This window comes from Nipponia nippon, unplaced genomic scaffold, assembly GCF_047370975.1.
Source record: "Nipponia nippon isolate SJK-2023a ecotype South Korea unplaced genomic scaffold, ASM4737097v1 scaffold_3, whole genome shotgun sequence".
In the NCBI taxonomy this organism is placed as follows: domain Eukaryota; kingdom Metazoa; phylum Chordata; class Aves; order Pelecaniformes; family Threskiornithidae; genus Nipponia; species Nipponia nippon.
The window spans coordinates 127,026,884-127,042,625 of record NW_028262347.1 but is presented as its reverse complement, the minus strand read 5'-3'; the positions used below and the strand labels follow the sequence as shown (position 1 = coordinate 127,042,625).

At 53.3% G+C, this 15,742-nt stretch overlaps 2 protein-coding genes across 5 annotated transcripts in view; one reads left to right on the top strand and one right to left on the bottom strand.

The window, feature by feature from the left end:
* Positions 1-2,216: 2,216 nt before the first annotated feature.
* On the top strand, positions 2,217-5,199 carry NKX6-2 (NK6 homeobox 2). Its single transcript, XM_087766220.1, has 3 exons — positions 2,217-3,044; positions 3,424-3,596; positions 4,371-5,199. Exons 1-3 carry the CDS (start codon positions 2,630-2,632, stop codon positions 4,617-4,619), a joined length of 837 nt encoding a protein of 278 aa, XP_087622346.1. The 5' UTR covers positions 2,217-2,629; the 3' UTR covers positions 4,620-5,199.
* A 2,647-nt stretch (positions 5,200-7,846) lies between these two features.
* Positions 7,847-15,742, bottom strand: part of INPP5A (inositol polyphosphate-5-phosphatase A) — a 256,262-nt gene continuing 248,366 nt past the window's right edge. For 2 of the 4 annotated variants that reach the window (XM_087766611.1, XM_087766615.1), the window contains exons 13-16: positions 15,249-15,360; positions 10,918-10,986; positions 9,576-9,612; positions 7,847-9,431 (exon numbers count right to left, since the gene is read on the bottom strand). In XM_087766611.1, the coding sequence (XP_087622737.1) occupies positions 9,382-9,431; positions 9,576-9,612; positions 10,918-10,986; positions 15,249-15,360 (268 nt within the window). In that variant the 3' untranslated portion in view covers positions 7,847-9,381. Of the gene's footprint in view, positions 9,432-9,524; positions 9,613-10,917; positions 10,987-15,248; positions 15,361-15,742 lie in introns of all 4 variants that reach the window. The other 2 variants (XM_087766613.1, XM_087766614.1) reach the window with 2 other exon arrangements.

Sequence of the window (15,742 nt, the reverse complement as noted above, 5' to 3'; positions counted from 1 at the left end):
TCCCGGCTGCGACCGGCGCCGGAGCCGAGAAGCGTCCCGCGGGAGCGGGGGGAGGCGGGACACGGGGACCCCGGGGGCCCCGGGGGAGCGGGGCGCTCCCCGCTGCCACCTCGCAGCCCGGCCGCGAACGAGCCCGTCGGGGCGGCCGTGCCGTGCCGTGCCGCGGGGGTCGGTCCCGCCCGGCGACGCGGGGGTGGCGGCGGCCGCGCTCTTACCGTCGGTCCCGTGCCAGGCAGCGGGGTCCCGGCGGGGCCTGCTCCTCGGGGAACGGCTGCTCGCTGCCCCTGCGTAGCGCCCGGCCCCCGCCCGAGCGGGGCGGAGAGGCTTCCCTGCCGCTGGCCGAGCCGAAGCGGCCGGTGCCGGGCACTCCGCGGCCGGAGGCGGAAAACCCGCGGGCGGCTCCGCTCCGCCGCCCCGAGCGCCGCCAGCGGGGGCGGGGAGGGCGGCGGGACGGGGAAGAGCGCGGACCGCCCCGGCGAAATCCCGGCGGTCTGCGACCGGGAGAGGCTCAGGCAGGCGGAGACGGCGATAACGGAGACGGCGACAGCCCCCGGGCGGGGCGGCGCGCCGGCCCCCGCTCCTGCCCCTGCCCGCCCGGGACGGGCCGCCCCCGCGCCCCCGGGGCGCCGGGCGGGTCGGCAGCTTGCGGGGGGCCGGTGGCGCCTCGCCTGCGGGCCGCCTTCAGCAGCTTCCCGCGGCGGCGGGAGCCGGAGCCGCGCCGCAGGAGGCGGGAGCAGACGGCACCCGCCGGCCCCTTCCCAGCGCACGCAGGCGTTGCGGACGCGGCACTGGACAGGGAGCTGGGGGGGCCTCGTCCTCGGTAAACCCGCTGCTGCTTGCTTTGTTGCTGCTGCTCACAACAGAGCGAGGGGAAAGCAATGAAGTCGTTTGTGAAACCTTTAGGGCAGCGCCGGTTTTAATCTCACGTTTATACGTTACGCTGTCTACGAGGATGCACATAACAAGACTCACGGGCTGTTACAGCGGCTGCAAATAAAGATCATTGATCGAGCCCGAGTAGTTGCTTCCCAAACTTACTTTGACGTTAGGGCTGTTGCAGGTTAAACGAAACCCCGTTCACCTGCAAACGGTTCTGACGACAGACATAACTACATCCAAAGGAACGCGCGTTTTAATAATTGCTCTGGTATGATGGAGCCGATTCACGTTTACTCTGCCAACACTTTGAAAAGTTTTAAGTCCCCACTTGTTGTGGTTAACCTTGGTTAACAACGCGTCGGAACCGCCGCAGAAGGCGGCCGTACGGCGACGAACGCGCTGTAAACCCCGTTTCCGGAATTATTTTCTATAAATATCTCACATCCGAATTCTTCTTTTCTTGACAAGTAAGCATGCTTTCGCTTAGGAAGAATATCGGTGGTAATTTTGTTTGTGCGAACGAGCTTCGCTCCGCGATGGCCCAAGAGCCATTTTTTCCCTTTACAGACCGGGGCTCTGCCTCTCCGCCGGCCCTCGGCGGGGGCAACCCCCGGTGCCGCTGCGCTTCACAGCCGGCAGCAAAGGCGGCTGAGCGGAGCAGTCGCTCCCGGGACGGAGGTCGCTTCTCTAACCCTGCCTAAACGTTCGCCTCTAAGGCAAGCGGACGGCTGCCGCGCCGCTGACGACGGAACCGACTGCCCGGCGCGATGCAGCGGGGCCGCGGGCACGAACCCCCGCCCGCTCCCCGCAGCGCCGCCGTCCTCCGCACCCGAGCGGCGCTCGGCGGGCCCCGCGGGCCGCCTTCCCGGCCCCGCCGACGCGGGCAGGTCGGCCACAGCCGAGGGCAGAGGCGTGGCCGCCTCCCCGAGCGCCCGCTCCGCGCCGCGCCGCGCCGCGGGCGGCGGAAAACGGGGCGCAAGCGGCCGGGGCGGCGGCGGGGCTGGGGCGGCGGGGCTGGGGCGGCGGGGCTGGGGCGGCGGGGCTGCCCGAGGCGGGGCTGGGGCGGCGGCGGCGGCGGGGCCCGGCCCGCGCGGGGGCCCCGTCGGGCGCGGCGCGGCCACGTGCGGCTGGGCGCGCGCCCACGGCGGCCAGGGGCCGCCCGTCCCGGCGGTGACGTGTCGGGGTGGGGGCGCTCGCCGCCAGCCGATTGGGCGGCGGCGGCGGCGCGGGGAGGCGGCCGCCCAATGGGCGCGGGGCTCGCAGGTGCCCGCGCGGTTATCTGCGCCCCGGGGCGCGGCGCGGAGGTCCCCGCTGCCGCCGGCGGACACGCGGCCCAGGCGAGGCGCCGAGCCCCGCGGCGCCCGCCCCAGCAGCGCCGGCCCCGTCCCGCCGGCCCCTCCCGCCGGATCCCGCGCGGAGCAGGACCCGCAGCCCGCCGGGGACGCTCCGCCGGCGGGGGGCCGTTCTCCCCCGGAGCCCCTCTCCGCCGGTGCGCCGCGCTGCCGCGGCTGGGCTTTCTCCGCGCTCCAGCCTGGAAGTTCGCGGTGCGCGTCGCCGGGCTGCGCGGGCGGGCGGAGGAGCGCCGGGGCTTTCCCGCTGCCGGCAAACTTTGGTACTTGCTGTCGCTTTGAACCTGCGAGCGGAGCAGAGGCCGTCCCGCCCGCCGCCGGCGCGCCCGGCCTGGGGTTGGTTACACGGGAGCAGCTGCCGGCGCGCTTGGAGACGGACCCGCGTTCGTTGATGACCGCAAATGTTAGCGGTGGGGCAGATGGATGCTAATCGCCAGAGCGCGTTCGTCCTCAGCAGTACGCCGCTGGCCGCGCTGCACAACATGGCCGAGATGAAGACCTCCCTCTTCCCCTACACCCTGCAGAACCCCTCCGGCTTCAAGGCGCCGGCCCTGGGCGGACTCAACACGCAGCTCCCCTTGGGGACGCCGCACGGAATAAGCGACATCCTGGGGCGGCCCGTGGGCACCGCCAGCAACCTCCTGGGCGGGCTGCCCCGCATCAACGGACTGGCGGCCTCGGCGGGGATGTACTTCAACCCCGCGGCCGTCTCCCGCTACCCGAAGCCGCTAGCGGAGCTGCCGGGGCGGCCCCCCATTTTCTGGCCGGGAGTAGTGCAGGGCTCTCCCTGGAGAGACCCCCGGCTCGCCTGTCCCGGTAAGTGCGGCCGGTTCCGGCGGGGCGCGGGGAGCGCGGCCCGCGGTGCCTCCCCGGCGGGCGGCCTGGGCTCCGGCCCGGCCCGGCTCCGCCGGCCGGCGGGCGAGCGCGGTAGACGGGGCGGACGGCCCGGCGGAGGCCGCGGGCGCGGCGGCCTGGAGGCAGGCCCGAGGGCGGGCCGGTGCCGGTCGCCTCGGCCCGCCGCGGCGCCGCGAGATGTCCCCGGACCGAACCCGCCCGAGCGGCGGCGGCGGCGGCGGACGCCCGAAGCAGCCCGGCCGCAGCCCGCTCCCCGCTTAGCGCCGGGCGGGGACCCGGTTCCGAGCTGGGGTCGGTGCGGACCCCGCCTCTGACGGAGCTGTTTCTCCTCCGCTTTCAGCTCAGACGGGGATGGTTTTGGACAAGGACGGCAAGAAGAAGCACTCGCGGCCGACTTTCTCTGGGCAGCAGATTTTTGCTTTGGAGAAAACCTTCGAGCAGACGAAATACTTGGCAGGACCGGAGAGGGCCCGCCTGGCCTATTCCCTGGGGATGACCGAGAGCCAGGTGAAGGTAGGTGCCCGTGGCGCGCCGGGGCCGGGGCCGGGGCCGGGCGCGGGCTCTCGCCGCCGCCTCCCGCTGCCTGCCGCGGCGGCGCCGCCGGGTTTTGCCTTTGCAGCGATGGTCAGCGACCACTCAAACTGCACAGCCGGACGGGGGGTTTTTTTAAGGTCACTTATGTTTTAAATTATGTTCGGCTATTGGATAGATTTTCGGCCAATTTCTACACAACTTCTTTTGTGTTTCGAGTTCTTTGTGCTGCAAACGATTTAAGAGAAATCATTTAAAAAACCCCAAACCAAAAAGCCCCCCGCAGGTAATTGCGTTCAAGGGGTCCGTTTCCAACGGAGGCAGCGTCCGGTAATTGGCACAACTTCACCTCGCGTAGCCACGCAAATTGCTTAGCAAAGACTTCAGGTGCGCCCAAGCGTTGAAGTGCACCGGGAGCCGGCAATACTTATTTTTCTGGCCACCGCATCCCGTTTCCAGCAGACGATTGTTCCGCGAAGCCGCTGCTTTTGCCGTCGCACGGAGGAGCCGGGCCGGTGACCCCAGCGCGTCTCGGCCGCCCCCTCCCCGACGCTGCCCGGGCCGAGCTGGCGTCGGTTGGGTTTTTTGTTGCCCGGCGGCGGCCGCGCCGCGCTCCGGCCCCTGGGTGTGTGCGGGGCCGCTGCCGCCGGCGGGACGGGACCGGGACGGGGACGGGGCGGGCGCGGCCCGGTGCCGCCGGCGGGCGGGCAGGGGCGGGGGCGGCGGGGCTGAGCCGGTGCCGGTGCCGGTGCCCAGGTCTGGTTCCAGAACAGACGGACCAAGTGGCGGAAGCGGCACGCGGCGGAGATGGCCTCGGCAAAGAAGAAGCACGACTCGGAGACGGAGAAGCTGAAGGAGAGCTCGGACAATGAGGACGATGACGAATACAACAAGCCCCTGGACCCCAACTCAGACGACGAAAAAATCACGAGGCTATTGAAAAAGCACAAATCCACGAACCTGGCCCTCGTCAGCCCCTGCAGCACCAGCTCGGACACCTTGTGAGGGCGCGGGCGCCGACGGCTGCTGCCGCCCTGGGAGGCACCGCGACGGAGGCGAATCGTCACTGGATGTTTAAAGTGGTGTGTTGTACAGCCTAAGATGTATGTGAAATGTATATATTTTTTACAGAATAAGTTATGAAATTATTTTCCTTCTCATCGATGTAAATTTCAGAGGAATTTTTCCAACTTTCTGGTTTTCGTTCCGTGTCCCTTTAAGGTTCGCCCCTCTTTCTTTCAGCCGCCTCGCCGATTTCCTGCTCCTAACAATCAGATTTTGTTACGTTTTGTATGGGTCGCCAAATCCGAGCTCAGCCACTTTGTACATAGTAAATTTCAGATTTTGTGATGTATATTTCTAGTGTAAAAACGGCTGTTTTCTTTCACCCCCTCCCTCCACTCAGTGTTTTGGCGGTTTGATTTCTCCTGCCTCTGGATTTTATGCTTAATAATATCAAAAGAGAAAACAACCCAAAAAAGCACGAGAGAAAAAAGGATACTTGAGTTTACATTGGGATCGAATAATGTCTCCACACGGGTTGGAAAGACTTTGTATAAATCAATAAATTATTTAACAAGCTTCTGCTTCAGCGCGTTCCTTCCCGCGTTGCTCGTTGTCGGTGCCCGTCCTGCTCAGCTGCCGAGCGGGGGAGGCTTCGCCTGCGGCCGGGGGAGCGCAGGGCCGGGGCTCCCCGGAGCTGTTCCAGGTAATTTCTGGCCGTCGCTTCGCTACTCCGCGGGCCCTCATTTTTAGGGCCGCGCTCGCCCGCCGCCTGCCCTCGCCTGGCCCCGGGCGGCTGCCCCGGCTCCTCTGCCACGGCGGAGCCGCGGGGGTCGCGGCGGGGGCGCCGGGCCGGGCCGTGGTCCGGCCTCCCCGGGCCCGGCCGCGCACCTGGGCGCCGCCGCCTCCCCGCTCCGCGCGGCCCGGGCCCGCCCGTGCCGCCGCAACCGCCCCGCCGGGCCGCAGCCTCGGGCCCGCGGCCGCTGCCGCCGCTCCGCGAAGGGAGGGGAGGAGGCGCTGCGGCGGCAGAGCCCCGCGCCCCGAGCGCGGGCGGAGGACGCTGCCCCGACGGCACCGGGGCGCTCTGCCCCACGGGCACCCGGAGCTGGGACGCCCCCGCCCTCGGAAGGGAGAGAGACGGGGCCGAGCCCGCAGCCCGCAGCCCGCCCTGCGCGGGGGCCGAGAGCGCGCCGGCTCCCGGCACGGAAAGCCGTTTCGGTGGCCGCGGGCAGGCTGTGGCGTCTGCGGGGAGGGGGGAGGCTGGGGCCGGGACACGTCCCACCGCGCTGCCCGGACCCCGGCCGCTGCACGGCACCCCGAGGGCGAACTCCTTGAGCTCAGCGCTGGGGCTCTGCAAGCGCTCTCTCCCCGCCTCGCCCTGCGGCCGAGCCCCCGGGACCCTCAGCCCCGGCCCGCGGGCACCGCAGTCCCTGCGCCTGCAGGTGCCCGCAACCAGGCCCAGGCAGCCCCGCCGCCGCGGGCCGCCTCGCAGCTGCCCGAGGCTCTGCGTTTCTCCTCTCGGCCGTACTCGAGGCCTGACGGGCGTGAGCCAGCTGCCTGTCAAACCGCCTTTTTCGCCTTTTTTTTCTTTTAAATGAACGAGATATTCTTTTCTTCCCATGTCCTCGCTCCTGCCTCGCAGCCCGAGCAAAGGCAGCGGCCGCGCTGCGGGCCGGCCCTGCTGCACTCGCCCGGCAGCCGGCGGAGGGAAGCGGCCCCCGGCGCGGAGCGGCGGGCCGGGCCGGGCCGGCGCTGCCGGGCTCCCCGCACCGAGGAGGGATGCGGCCGGCCCGGCGGGGCCAGGCCGCGGGGAGCCGGACCCGCCGCCCCCGCCGTCCCCTCCGGGCGGCCCGCGCAGCGCTCGGGGCCGGCGGCCGGCGCCGCTGTCGGTGCCGGGGGCCGCGGCCCCGCACGGCGCCCTTCATCCACCGCGCAGCTGCCGGCGTCGGCGCTGCCCCCGCTGCGGGACGGGGCCGCGGAGCCTCCGCGGAGGCGCGGGACCGGCTCCGGTTCTGGCTCCGGCCTTGTTCGGCCGCCGGGCCGGGGCCGGGGCCCCCTCCCCGCGGAGCCGCCCCCAGGGCTCCGGCCCGGCTCTGCCGCTGGCGGCCGCCGAGCGCCGCTGCCCCCGGCCCCAGGGGCCGCCGCTCCGGGCCGTGCGCGTCGCTCGCTTTGGTTCATTCCTGCCGGATCCGAGCAGATCCTCGCCTCCCGGGGGGCAGCTCCGGGCCGGGGGAGGGGGCGCCCGGCGGGTTCCCGCGCACCGGGAGCAGCGGCTGCGAGGCCGCACCGGAGCCGCACCGCGGTTACGGGCGGGGTAAATCCCGTTAGGAATCCATCTTCCTCCGGCTTTGAACGTACCGAGACACGAGGCTGAACCGCCGCGGAGAACCGGAGCCGTTCTGCTGGCTCCTAAGGGAAAACGCGAGGGTAAAACCCGCCCGCTCTCCAAAGCCGGATTACTCACAGCCGCTCCGCATTGCCCTAAGCGCGGTGTGGCCGCGGCGCGCCGAGATCCGCCTTCGGCGACGGGTGCCCCGCACCGGAGGGGCCGGGGCCGGGGCCACCGGAGTCCTCCCGGCAGCAGGGCCCCCGCTCCCGACCCTTGCAGCGCTCTGCCGACGCCCGGGAATGCCGCCCGGGAATGCCGCGGCGGGCCTGCTCTCCCAGCGAGCTCGCACCTTCCCGAGATAACGCCTCTGGTTTTTGTTGAAATGCTAAAGTTGCGTTTTATGAATTTCTGTGGGTTAAATTTGAGACTCTTAGCAAATTACCTTGACAGCTCACCGGTGTACCTAACGCCTCTAGGTGGATTAAGCGCATTTATGGTCTCGCCGTTTACAGCTCTGGTGAGTTTATCTATAAATGAGGCTTCAGTCCGAGTTTGAAAAGGCAGTGTTTTTCTTCTGAAAGCAGAGATGATCACGAAGGAGTTCACGGTGGCGTATTTATTGAGCTGCTGGGGACCGGCATCTCGTGAATAGCTCATAAAGTTGCAGTACTCGCTGTACATCAGCACTCTAATACAAACCCCTAAACGCCTTTTCCTCCCTCTGTATTGTGTTTTGATTAACACTAGAACTGCCTTCTATTACACAGGTTTTCATGTGAAAAATACCCCTGTTAATTGGCAGGAGATTAAAAGGTAACTAACTCATTAATAAGAAATGTGACAATTTAATAATTTCCCTGGAATCCCCGGTGCCCACAGTAAAGGGACAGACACAGCCATATTCACCATGATCAGTTTTATTGCTTGAGAACCAGAGTACTCATTTCTAAAGGCCTTCAAAGTTACCATGAGTTGAGTTCGCTTAAATAGAATTACTGTGTGGTTATAATGCAACATGGCACAATAGCAGTACAGAGCTGCAGGCACCCTTTGGGCAACGGTGCTTCGTATGAACCCAGGCTGTGCTGTCGAGAAAACATTCTGCAAGCGGACATCAAATCATTTCCAATGGTAGTGATTTATACCCAAACCAAGCATCAATCTAATGCCATCACGCAGTCCATGAACTCTGTAGTGTTCTAAATTAAATCAATAAAACATACATTTGTGTTTCATCAACAGACTCCCTAATCACCTTTTAATGTTGTATTTAGTGGTGGGAGAAAAATGTTCGTAACGAGATTATATTGTAGGCTGCACGGAGCTACTAACCAGGAAAATTTACAGGTTGTTTTTTTTTCTTTAACGCTGTATAAATACAGTCGGTGTCCAATACAGTTGCTACCTGAAGCAGACTATTATTTTCTTCTCCCGTGTTGTTATTGGTTCAATATAGAATACTTGGCACCATAAAACAGTAACAAAAGACGGACAAAAACAGTTTACAAAATTCTGGAAAGTTACACCCAAACCTAGCTAAGAACTTCACATTCAATCCTTAATATTACATAGAAAGAAGGGATTATAGGAGTAACAAAGTGAAACTGCTAATATATGTGCTATATAGTATGCTATATATCTGTATCCAGGATGGCACTGCTATATATTATTTCTTATATAAATGTTGGTTGTGGATGTACACTTAACTAAACCTGTTAAGACTCCAACACTAACTGCTGATATGGCACTCTCAAGCATTCATACTGGAAAGTATATTTAGCGTAAGTTTTGGTCAGGTTTATAAATTATTTATATATCTGTGTATATATACACATACATACATATATATACACACACATATATGTATGTATAGAAAGCAGCTGCTGTGTGATTCAAAAACCATGTAACATGGCAGTATAGTAAATAACATGAGAAAAAAAATTATAAAAATGAAAAAAATACTAAAACTAAAACACAAACCATAAGCCTTGGTCAACAAAGAAAATACCATTTAAAACCATCAATATCTCTATCTATACAATCCAATGTACAAAACCCCAAAGTGGTAAAGATATATAATGTTAGGCATGACACCTTTAAAAGTTTATAATATGCTGAAATAGCTTTTCCACATTGACAAACACTTATTAAAAGTTGAAAGTTGTGAAATCTAAAATACATAACATCTCTGCTGTCTATTTAGAGTTTTGGCAACAGAATTGTGACATATATATAAAAAATAATTCCACGTTTCTACTTGATGTCACATGAACATACAAGACAGTGAGGTATGTGAGGCTTTTCTCGAACAGAGTCCAGATGCTGAAGCATAGTGTACGATCAGCAGTCTAAAAATGTGGCACTCGGGACTTGATTTATCAATACAGTTGTTACGATTATTTATTTCAGTATACTGCGTATTCCTTCCCCTCCTTGCTACAGTGTGGTTTCACGGAAAATCTTCTCATTTCGTAGGCATCTTTTTCCTGTTGCAGAATTGGCAGTTTTTTAAAAAGAAAAATAAACACAGGGGAAATGATGTAGAAAATATAAACGTAGAGGAAAAAAATGATATTTACCACCACATCACTGCACGACACAACACTTGTGCACATTTGCAATAGGTTTACCTGCCCCAGCAGCTATTCGAAAGGACAGGAACACAGGCTGCAGCAAGTTAGGGAAAAATAGAAGTTACACATTTGAAATACAAACATTTTTTTTTCAGTCAGTAGTAAACACAACAAAAATTCCTCTATGACTGGAAGCGAAATGATGCAATCATTTCTTGGATTAATCTAACTACAAAATGCGCAAGAGAACTACATCAGCTCCTTACGGATCTCTGCTCCCATTGAAATCAAAGGGAAAATGTGCCACTGATTTCTGTGGGAAGAGGACTGGGTCCCGTACACAGCTCCCTGGGATCACAGAATTAGCTCCACTGAAAGTGCCGTCCTAAAAAAACTCCTGTTAATGACAGCGATGAGAAAGGAAACAAAAAACGACTGTTTCCGAACTGGCTGTCCTTCAGCTGCTGACACACCGAACTTTGCATTTTACTGGAGAAGTTAGTAAACTTCTGCATTTTAAAATCTGACTTGGGTGATTCCGGACCAAATATCTTAAGTGCATTCCTCCTTAGAAAAACAACACTCTGTCTCACCAGACCATGAAAGTAAATATAGCTTTGTATTTGTGAATGTGGATTTATGTGTATACATGCATACACACGTAATTGCCCATTATCCATCACTGAATTATTGTTCAAGAGCCTTAGCACTGCCTCTCGCACTGATACATTACCGTTGTTGTACAGTTTACAAGTTTTTGCAAGTTTCTAGTTGAGTTTTTATATAGTTTTTATCTAGGCTTTCAGAGGTTACCTCCTACTCCTTGATCGGTTTCTTTCAAAGGAAGCAAATACTCAGTTTTGCTGTATTTCTAACTTAGCTTTCCACCTGGTATCTTCAGCAGAGAAGATTGTTTATAAAATTAATGTCTTTTTCTTCACTTTAACAACTGGTATTTATGTAATTCTATATCCTTTTTCTCACTTGTTGCTTAAATATGGAACTGCCAGTATGTTATTTTACTGATATCCAGCTAGGCACCGAATTAACTGAAACTATGCTTTGGAAGCAATTTTGATAACCTGATGAAAATACTTTTGTTTTACAAGAACAGTCGTGAGTGCACAGACAGTTGCCCCTCTTCGTTTTGTATTGTGTCATGTTTTCATTCTAGTGCACATCATCCTGTTCTATATTTGATCTCATACAAGTATCTACTCTAATGTACTGGCTGGTTTCAGCTGAACTCAACTTTAAAACATTTTCAAGGCTTTAAATTAAAAATAGGACAGAGATATAGCTGACTTAAATATAAAATTAAGAGAAACTAGTGCATACATTCTCCTTCCTAATAAGAAAGACTTAGAAGATACAACATTAAAATATTTAATTTAATTACCTTGTGATCCCCCATGCAGACATTTGGCCCAATGTGGTCATATATTACTATCTTCTCATCATTTTCTGACTAGTTAAAAAAACACAACAAAACACTAGTCAGTGCAAGTATCCTCCAGATTACAGAAACAGAAAGAAATATGGAAATACTTAACGCAAACAGTTCAAACCAGTTTCTGAACGAAGTGATATTAACACATCTTTGCTTGGCTTCTCCAGAGAAAGACCCCGTAGAATGTCTATGTCCAGTACCGCTTGCAGTAATTTGTGCAATTTGTCCATGTAAAATAACTCACAAAGTCCCTGCGTCTACTCCTTGCTTCTGGGACCTCAAGAAATTTTAGGGACTAACACGTGGATGGATGAGATGAATGCATGATTGCATTCCAGCCTTTGGCCAGGGAAATGCAGCAAGCACATTTGGCTAGTCCTTCTTTATGAACAACACACGATTTTTATTGAATTAGGTGGGATAGATGTTGTTCTTCGAATTAAAGGCAATCCACATTGCCTTATAAGAGCATTTGATTTCTTCATATAGGTGATTTTAAGTGTTCAGAGAGGTGAATTATTTACAGTTTATGAGTATAATCTTTAACCATTTCTGAGATACATTTCATCTGAAAAAAAGCATTAAGTGATTTTAAGAAAATCAGCAGCAAATGGAAGATGACATTCCTCCGGTCTCCATTATGAATTGCTTTCATTTTGTGCCATGTTGAACTTTATCCTTATACACTGACTTCTTTAGCATTTGCAGCTTAATGAATAATAAAATGTACTCCATCCTTCTGCCATTGGCAATAAACGTGATTTTGGGAATCTGTTTTGATTCTCTAGCACAGTACTTCAGGAATAAATACAAATACATTGCCATACAAGACAATTTCCTATTATGCTAAACAATTCCTATAAGCTAATTAAATCTGCAATCTGCACACTCTCAAGTCTCTAATAAAATCATAGACGTGCTTTAAAGTAGTTGGCAATACTAATTTATTTTGTATGAAACAGTCAAGACTTTCTCATCTGTAATCAGTCAAGTTTGACTGGGCAATAACTTTATATAAACAGTAGCATTTAGGACTATAAAGTTAAAACTGAATTATCTGTAATGCAGTAAGGAAGCTTAAGGTCAGATTTACTTTATAGCACGGTTGTCTGCCAAAAATATAAAAACATAACCTTCTGCATTGTATGCATGAGCACTTTCCAATATTTCAAGATCATAATGCCACTAGCATCGGAAGTGGGGATACATTCATCAAAAGCGACTTGATAATTTACAAAGGCAGCATAAAATTGTGGATTTTCAACTGCATAATCTTTAGACAGATAAACAAATTACAGCGGTGCACAAGCAGAAACAATGTACACTTGGCTGAGCATTCATTACTTCATGCTATCAGGCATCAATGCAGCTCCCTAGCAGTGGGCAACCTTTGGTGTTTTAGGGCTCAGGAAGCATAAAATAACATGATGGTGAGGTAACCGACCATAGCATGATAGATGATGTTGCATGAAAGCTGTTTACAGCCCCATGTCTGTACAATCTGTAATGCCTACTGTGTAGCTGAACACTGTACAGTGGGGTAATTTGTGCATACTATCCTTTCTTTACATAGGATTAAAATGCAGATTTACTACAATTTTTATTTGTAATAAAGTATAGAATTGCTAAGACAGGAAAATAACTTCTTTATTTGCCTATAAGAAAAATTAATACAGCAAAATAATTACCTGCATAAGAATTTTCAATAGCTAGTTACAACCAAAAACTCTTTAAAAATTCATATACATTTATATTTTAAGGATTTGTTACAGTGTAATCAGTTAATTAAAATTTGCTTCTACTTTCTTTGCAGTTCCTTTTAAAGCTTCAGAGTGTAAGTCTCTGCGATGGAATAAGTTCTCCATGGCAAGGCAAACACTGCTTGCTGTGCAGAACCACAAAAACTCGTAAGGTCATTTTGCCCTTTCCTCTATCAGTTCAGCATTCTTTTCTACTGAATATTTTCATTAAGTTTTATGGGCCAGAATTACAGTGCGGTTTTGAGTTGGATAAGCTAACTCCTTTATTGGTGTAGCCTCGCTGCGTTAAACGACCATGCCGCTTTGGCCTCATGTACATCTGTAATTTTGCACACGCATTTCTGGAGATGTCCCAGACTGCATGCTCGTCATTTGCAAATGCAAAGCTGCAGAGACAAAATTATAAGCATCTTTTAAATGTAAGCTTTGAATGATCCAGCTGACTGGGTTTCTGTTCCATGGAGACTAAGAATTGGGCTAAGTGACCTCACAGTTACAAATTTCTTTAACGCGCTAACTTTGTTTTCCTTTGTTTATTTTTCTCCCATTATATCCAAGTTATACCCCCCTAGATAATCTGAACGAATTCCTTTCCCTCTGTACTGTTTACACTCTTCAAGCCTTTGTGTACACTTCTATCTCCTTATTCATAGCTTAAAAAAAAATCTTCCCTCATTGGCCACTCTTTCCATGGTTTTAATCCTTTGTTCTTTAGGAATTTCATGGGCACCAAGTACTATCTGTAATATTTTGGGTAAAGTCTCACTTTTTCATATGACATTTCTGTATAAGAAGATCAAATAACACTGATTTTGACATTACTATTTTACTATAAAGCCTGTATTTCTCTTAGCTTCACAATTTTTTTTAATTAAATACTGCAGTACATGCATTGTCTAAAATTTTGGGCGAAACTTCAAGATATCATGCAGACACTTCTTACACATTAAAATGTGTGAGGAAGTACATGGAACTGAAATTTGAGTAGCTCTGGAAAAAACGTTCTCAGCCTTTCAGTGAGTTACATACTGCAAAGCAAACAGTCTAACCATGAGATAAATAACCCTGATGAGAGAGAGAAGCAGAAGGTTATAAACTTCAGGAAAGCAAGTTTCAGGGGGTTCATTAATTTAAACAGAAAAAAAAGCTATAGAATGTGGATTTATTTGCAAAGATTATTTTCTCCAATTCCCTCCCATTAAACTGTATTAGTTATACAGAAACATACAGACAGACGCGTGAGTTTGGGCCATTTTGGGTTTGGTAAGTCTGCTATGTATGAGACAGTCCCACAGTCTGGTCAGCAAGATAACCTCAATGCGACAGTGCTGAGAAGTCGCAGCACGTTCGTTCTTGCATCGCACCCATGGCCATGGCTAGCACAGCAGGGAGAATTCAGCTCGGAGCAGAAAGGCATGGGTGAGATCTCCTTATACCACACACCAATTTCCTGATGTGTTCTTGGTCCTTTAGAACAACTGACAGCCAGCCTGAACAGGACGGGTCTCCAGTTGTCATGAACAAGCACACGGGAAAAAACAGAGGCAGTGTAAGCTGGCATACGTAACCAGCTGACCTGGTTCAGGGTTTCCAAGAAAAGGAGGAGAGCAGAGTGGAGTAAGGGGGAGAGCGAGAAAAAGAGAATTGGAAGGCTCCCGGACTATATTTACATCACTGAACCTTGGATAGAGCATCACCAAGTCTACCTTACCCCTATAAACTAAAAGCCCAAGAAGAGCTATATGTTCTAAAAATGTTGCACAATCGTATTTTTAAAGCTCTAATGGAATGTCTAAATTTAGGCACTTGATTGGCGTACCAAAGTTTGGAGCCTACCTGCTGGAGACTCTGTCTTCGTTCAGGGGACAGCGATAGGAGATTTGGCCCATCTAGGATCTGACATATTCTTGGGAAATCCAGTTCTCACCATCAGCAACTGAGGGAACCTAAATCTACCATGCTTGTAACTCGGGTACCTCAAGCTGCTGCTATACAGGTTTTTCTTTCAATAGCATTACTCCTCAGTCAGCAGCCACTCCCAGCTTTGTCTGCATCTGTGCTGAATCCTTAGTAAGGGCAGTACTGTTACTTATGTCACTGTATAGTGGACTGGAGGACCGATGGAGGCTTTTTAATTTTTTGTTATTCTTTTTTAAAGCAGGCACAATTTCCCAGTCTGCTTCACAAACATCCCAGTACAGCACTGACAAGTACAGAAGCAGCACAGGAGAGACAACAGGCAGCCAGCGTCGGCAGCTCAGATACCAAAAGAAGCGTTTGTGAAAGCTCATGCTTTGCTAACTGCCAATGGCTTAACTGGGACAAATCCACATTCCCGGGTGGAAAGCACTGGAGGCATAACAGTTTATTACTGCCATGGTATGCTGTCTCCAGCTTGGCGAGCGTTTGCTGCAAGCAACTGAAAATTCAAGGACAAGGAGAGGTCTATCAGCCCTACCTACCTTTGTTGAAGATAAACACAACGCAGAGGCAGTGGGGTGGCTGCAGGTCCGTACTTACTTTCAGAATGAGCTCCTTGGCTGAGTGGGACATCAGGATTCTGTCGCACCAGGCTGGACATCTCGTATTCATGTACTGCTTTCCCTGGCTGGAGTCCTCGCTGTATGGGTAACTGCAAACGAATCACAATCACAGCCATCAGCAGCTTTTTGCAAAGCAGCCTGAAACCTCTGGCTCGAATGACCACAGTAATGAAAAAATTTAACTGACAAAAAGCAGCTCTTTCAGACGCCTCTCATAGTTATTTATCTTTCTTTCCTCCTCCCCCTTTCTTTCTCATGTGCTGTTTCTCTATTTCTCTTCTCATATCTACGATCTACTTTAGGCCACCATGTTAAAACACATACAGTTTCAAAACTCTCACCTCCTACCTTGCATTTTCGCATGTGAGCGTGTTTAAAGACAGCAGACTATTGATCTATGTGAAAGGATGAAAATCAGTTCAACAACAACTCAAGTACAGAGTAGGCTGTTGGCTACGACTACGGAAAATG

Excerpts from the sequence above, each read along its gene's own strand:
- NKX6-2 (XM_087766220.1), top strand. The coding sequence starts at position 2,630 with ATGTTAGCGGTGGGGCAGATGGATGCTAATCGCCAGAGCGCGTTCGTC. Across the intron at positions 3,045-3,423 it reads CCCCCGGCTCGCCTGTCCCG|CTCAGACGGGGATGGTTTTG; the intron begins GTAAGTGCGGCC and ends CTCCGCTTTCAG. Across the intron at positions 3,597-4,370 it reads TGACCGAGAGCCAGGTGAAG|GTCTGGTTCCAGAACAGACG; the intron begins GTAGGTGCCCGT and ends GCCGGTGCCCAG.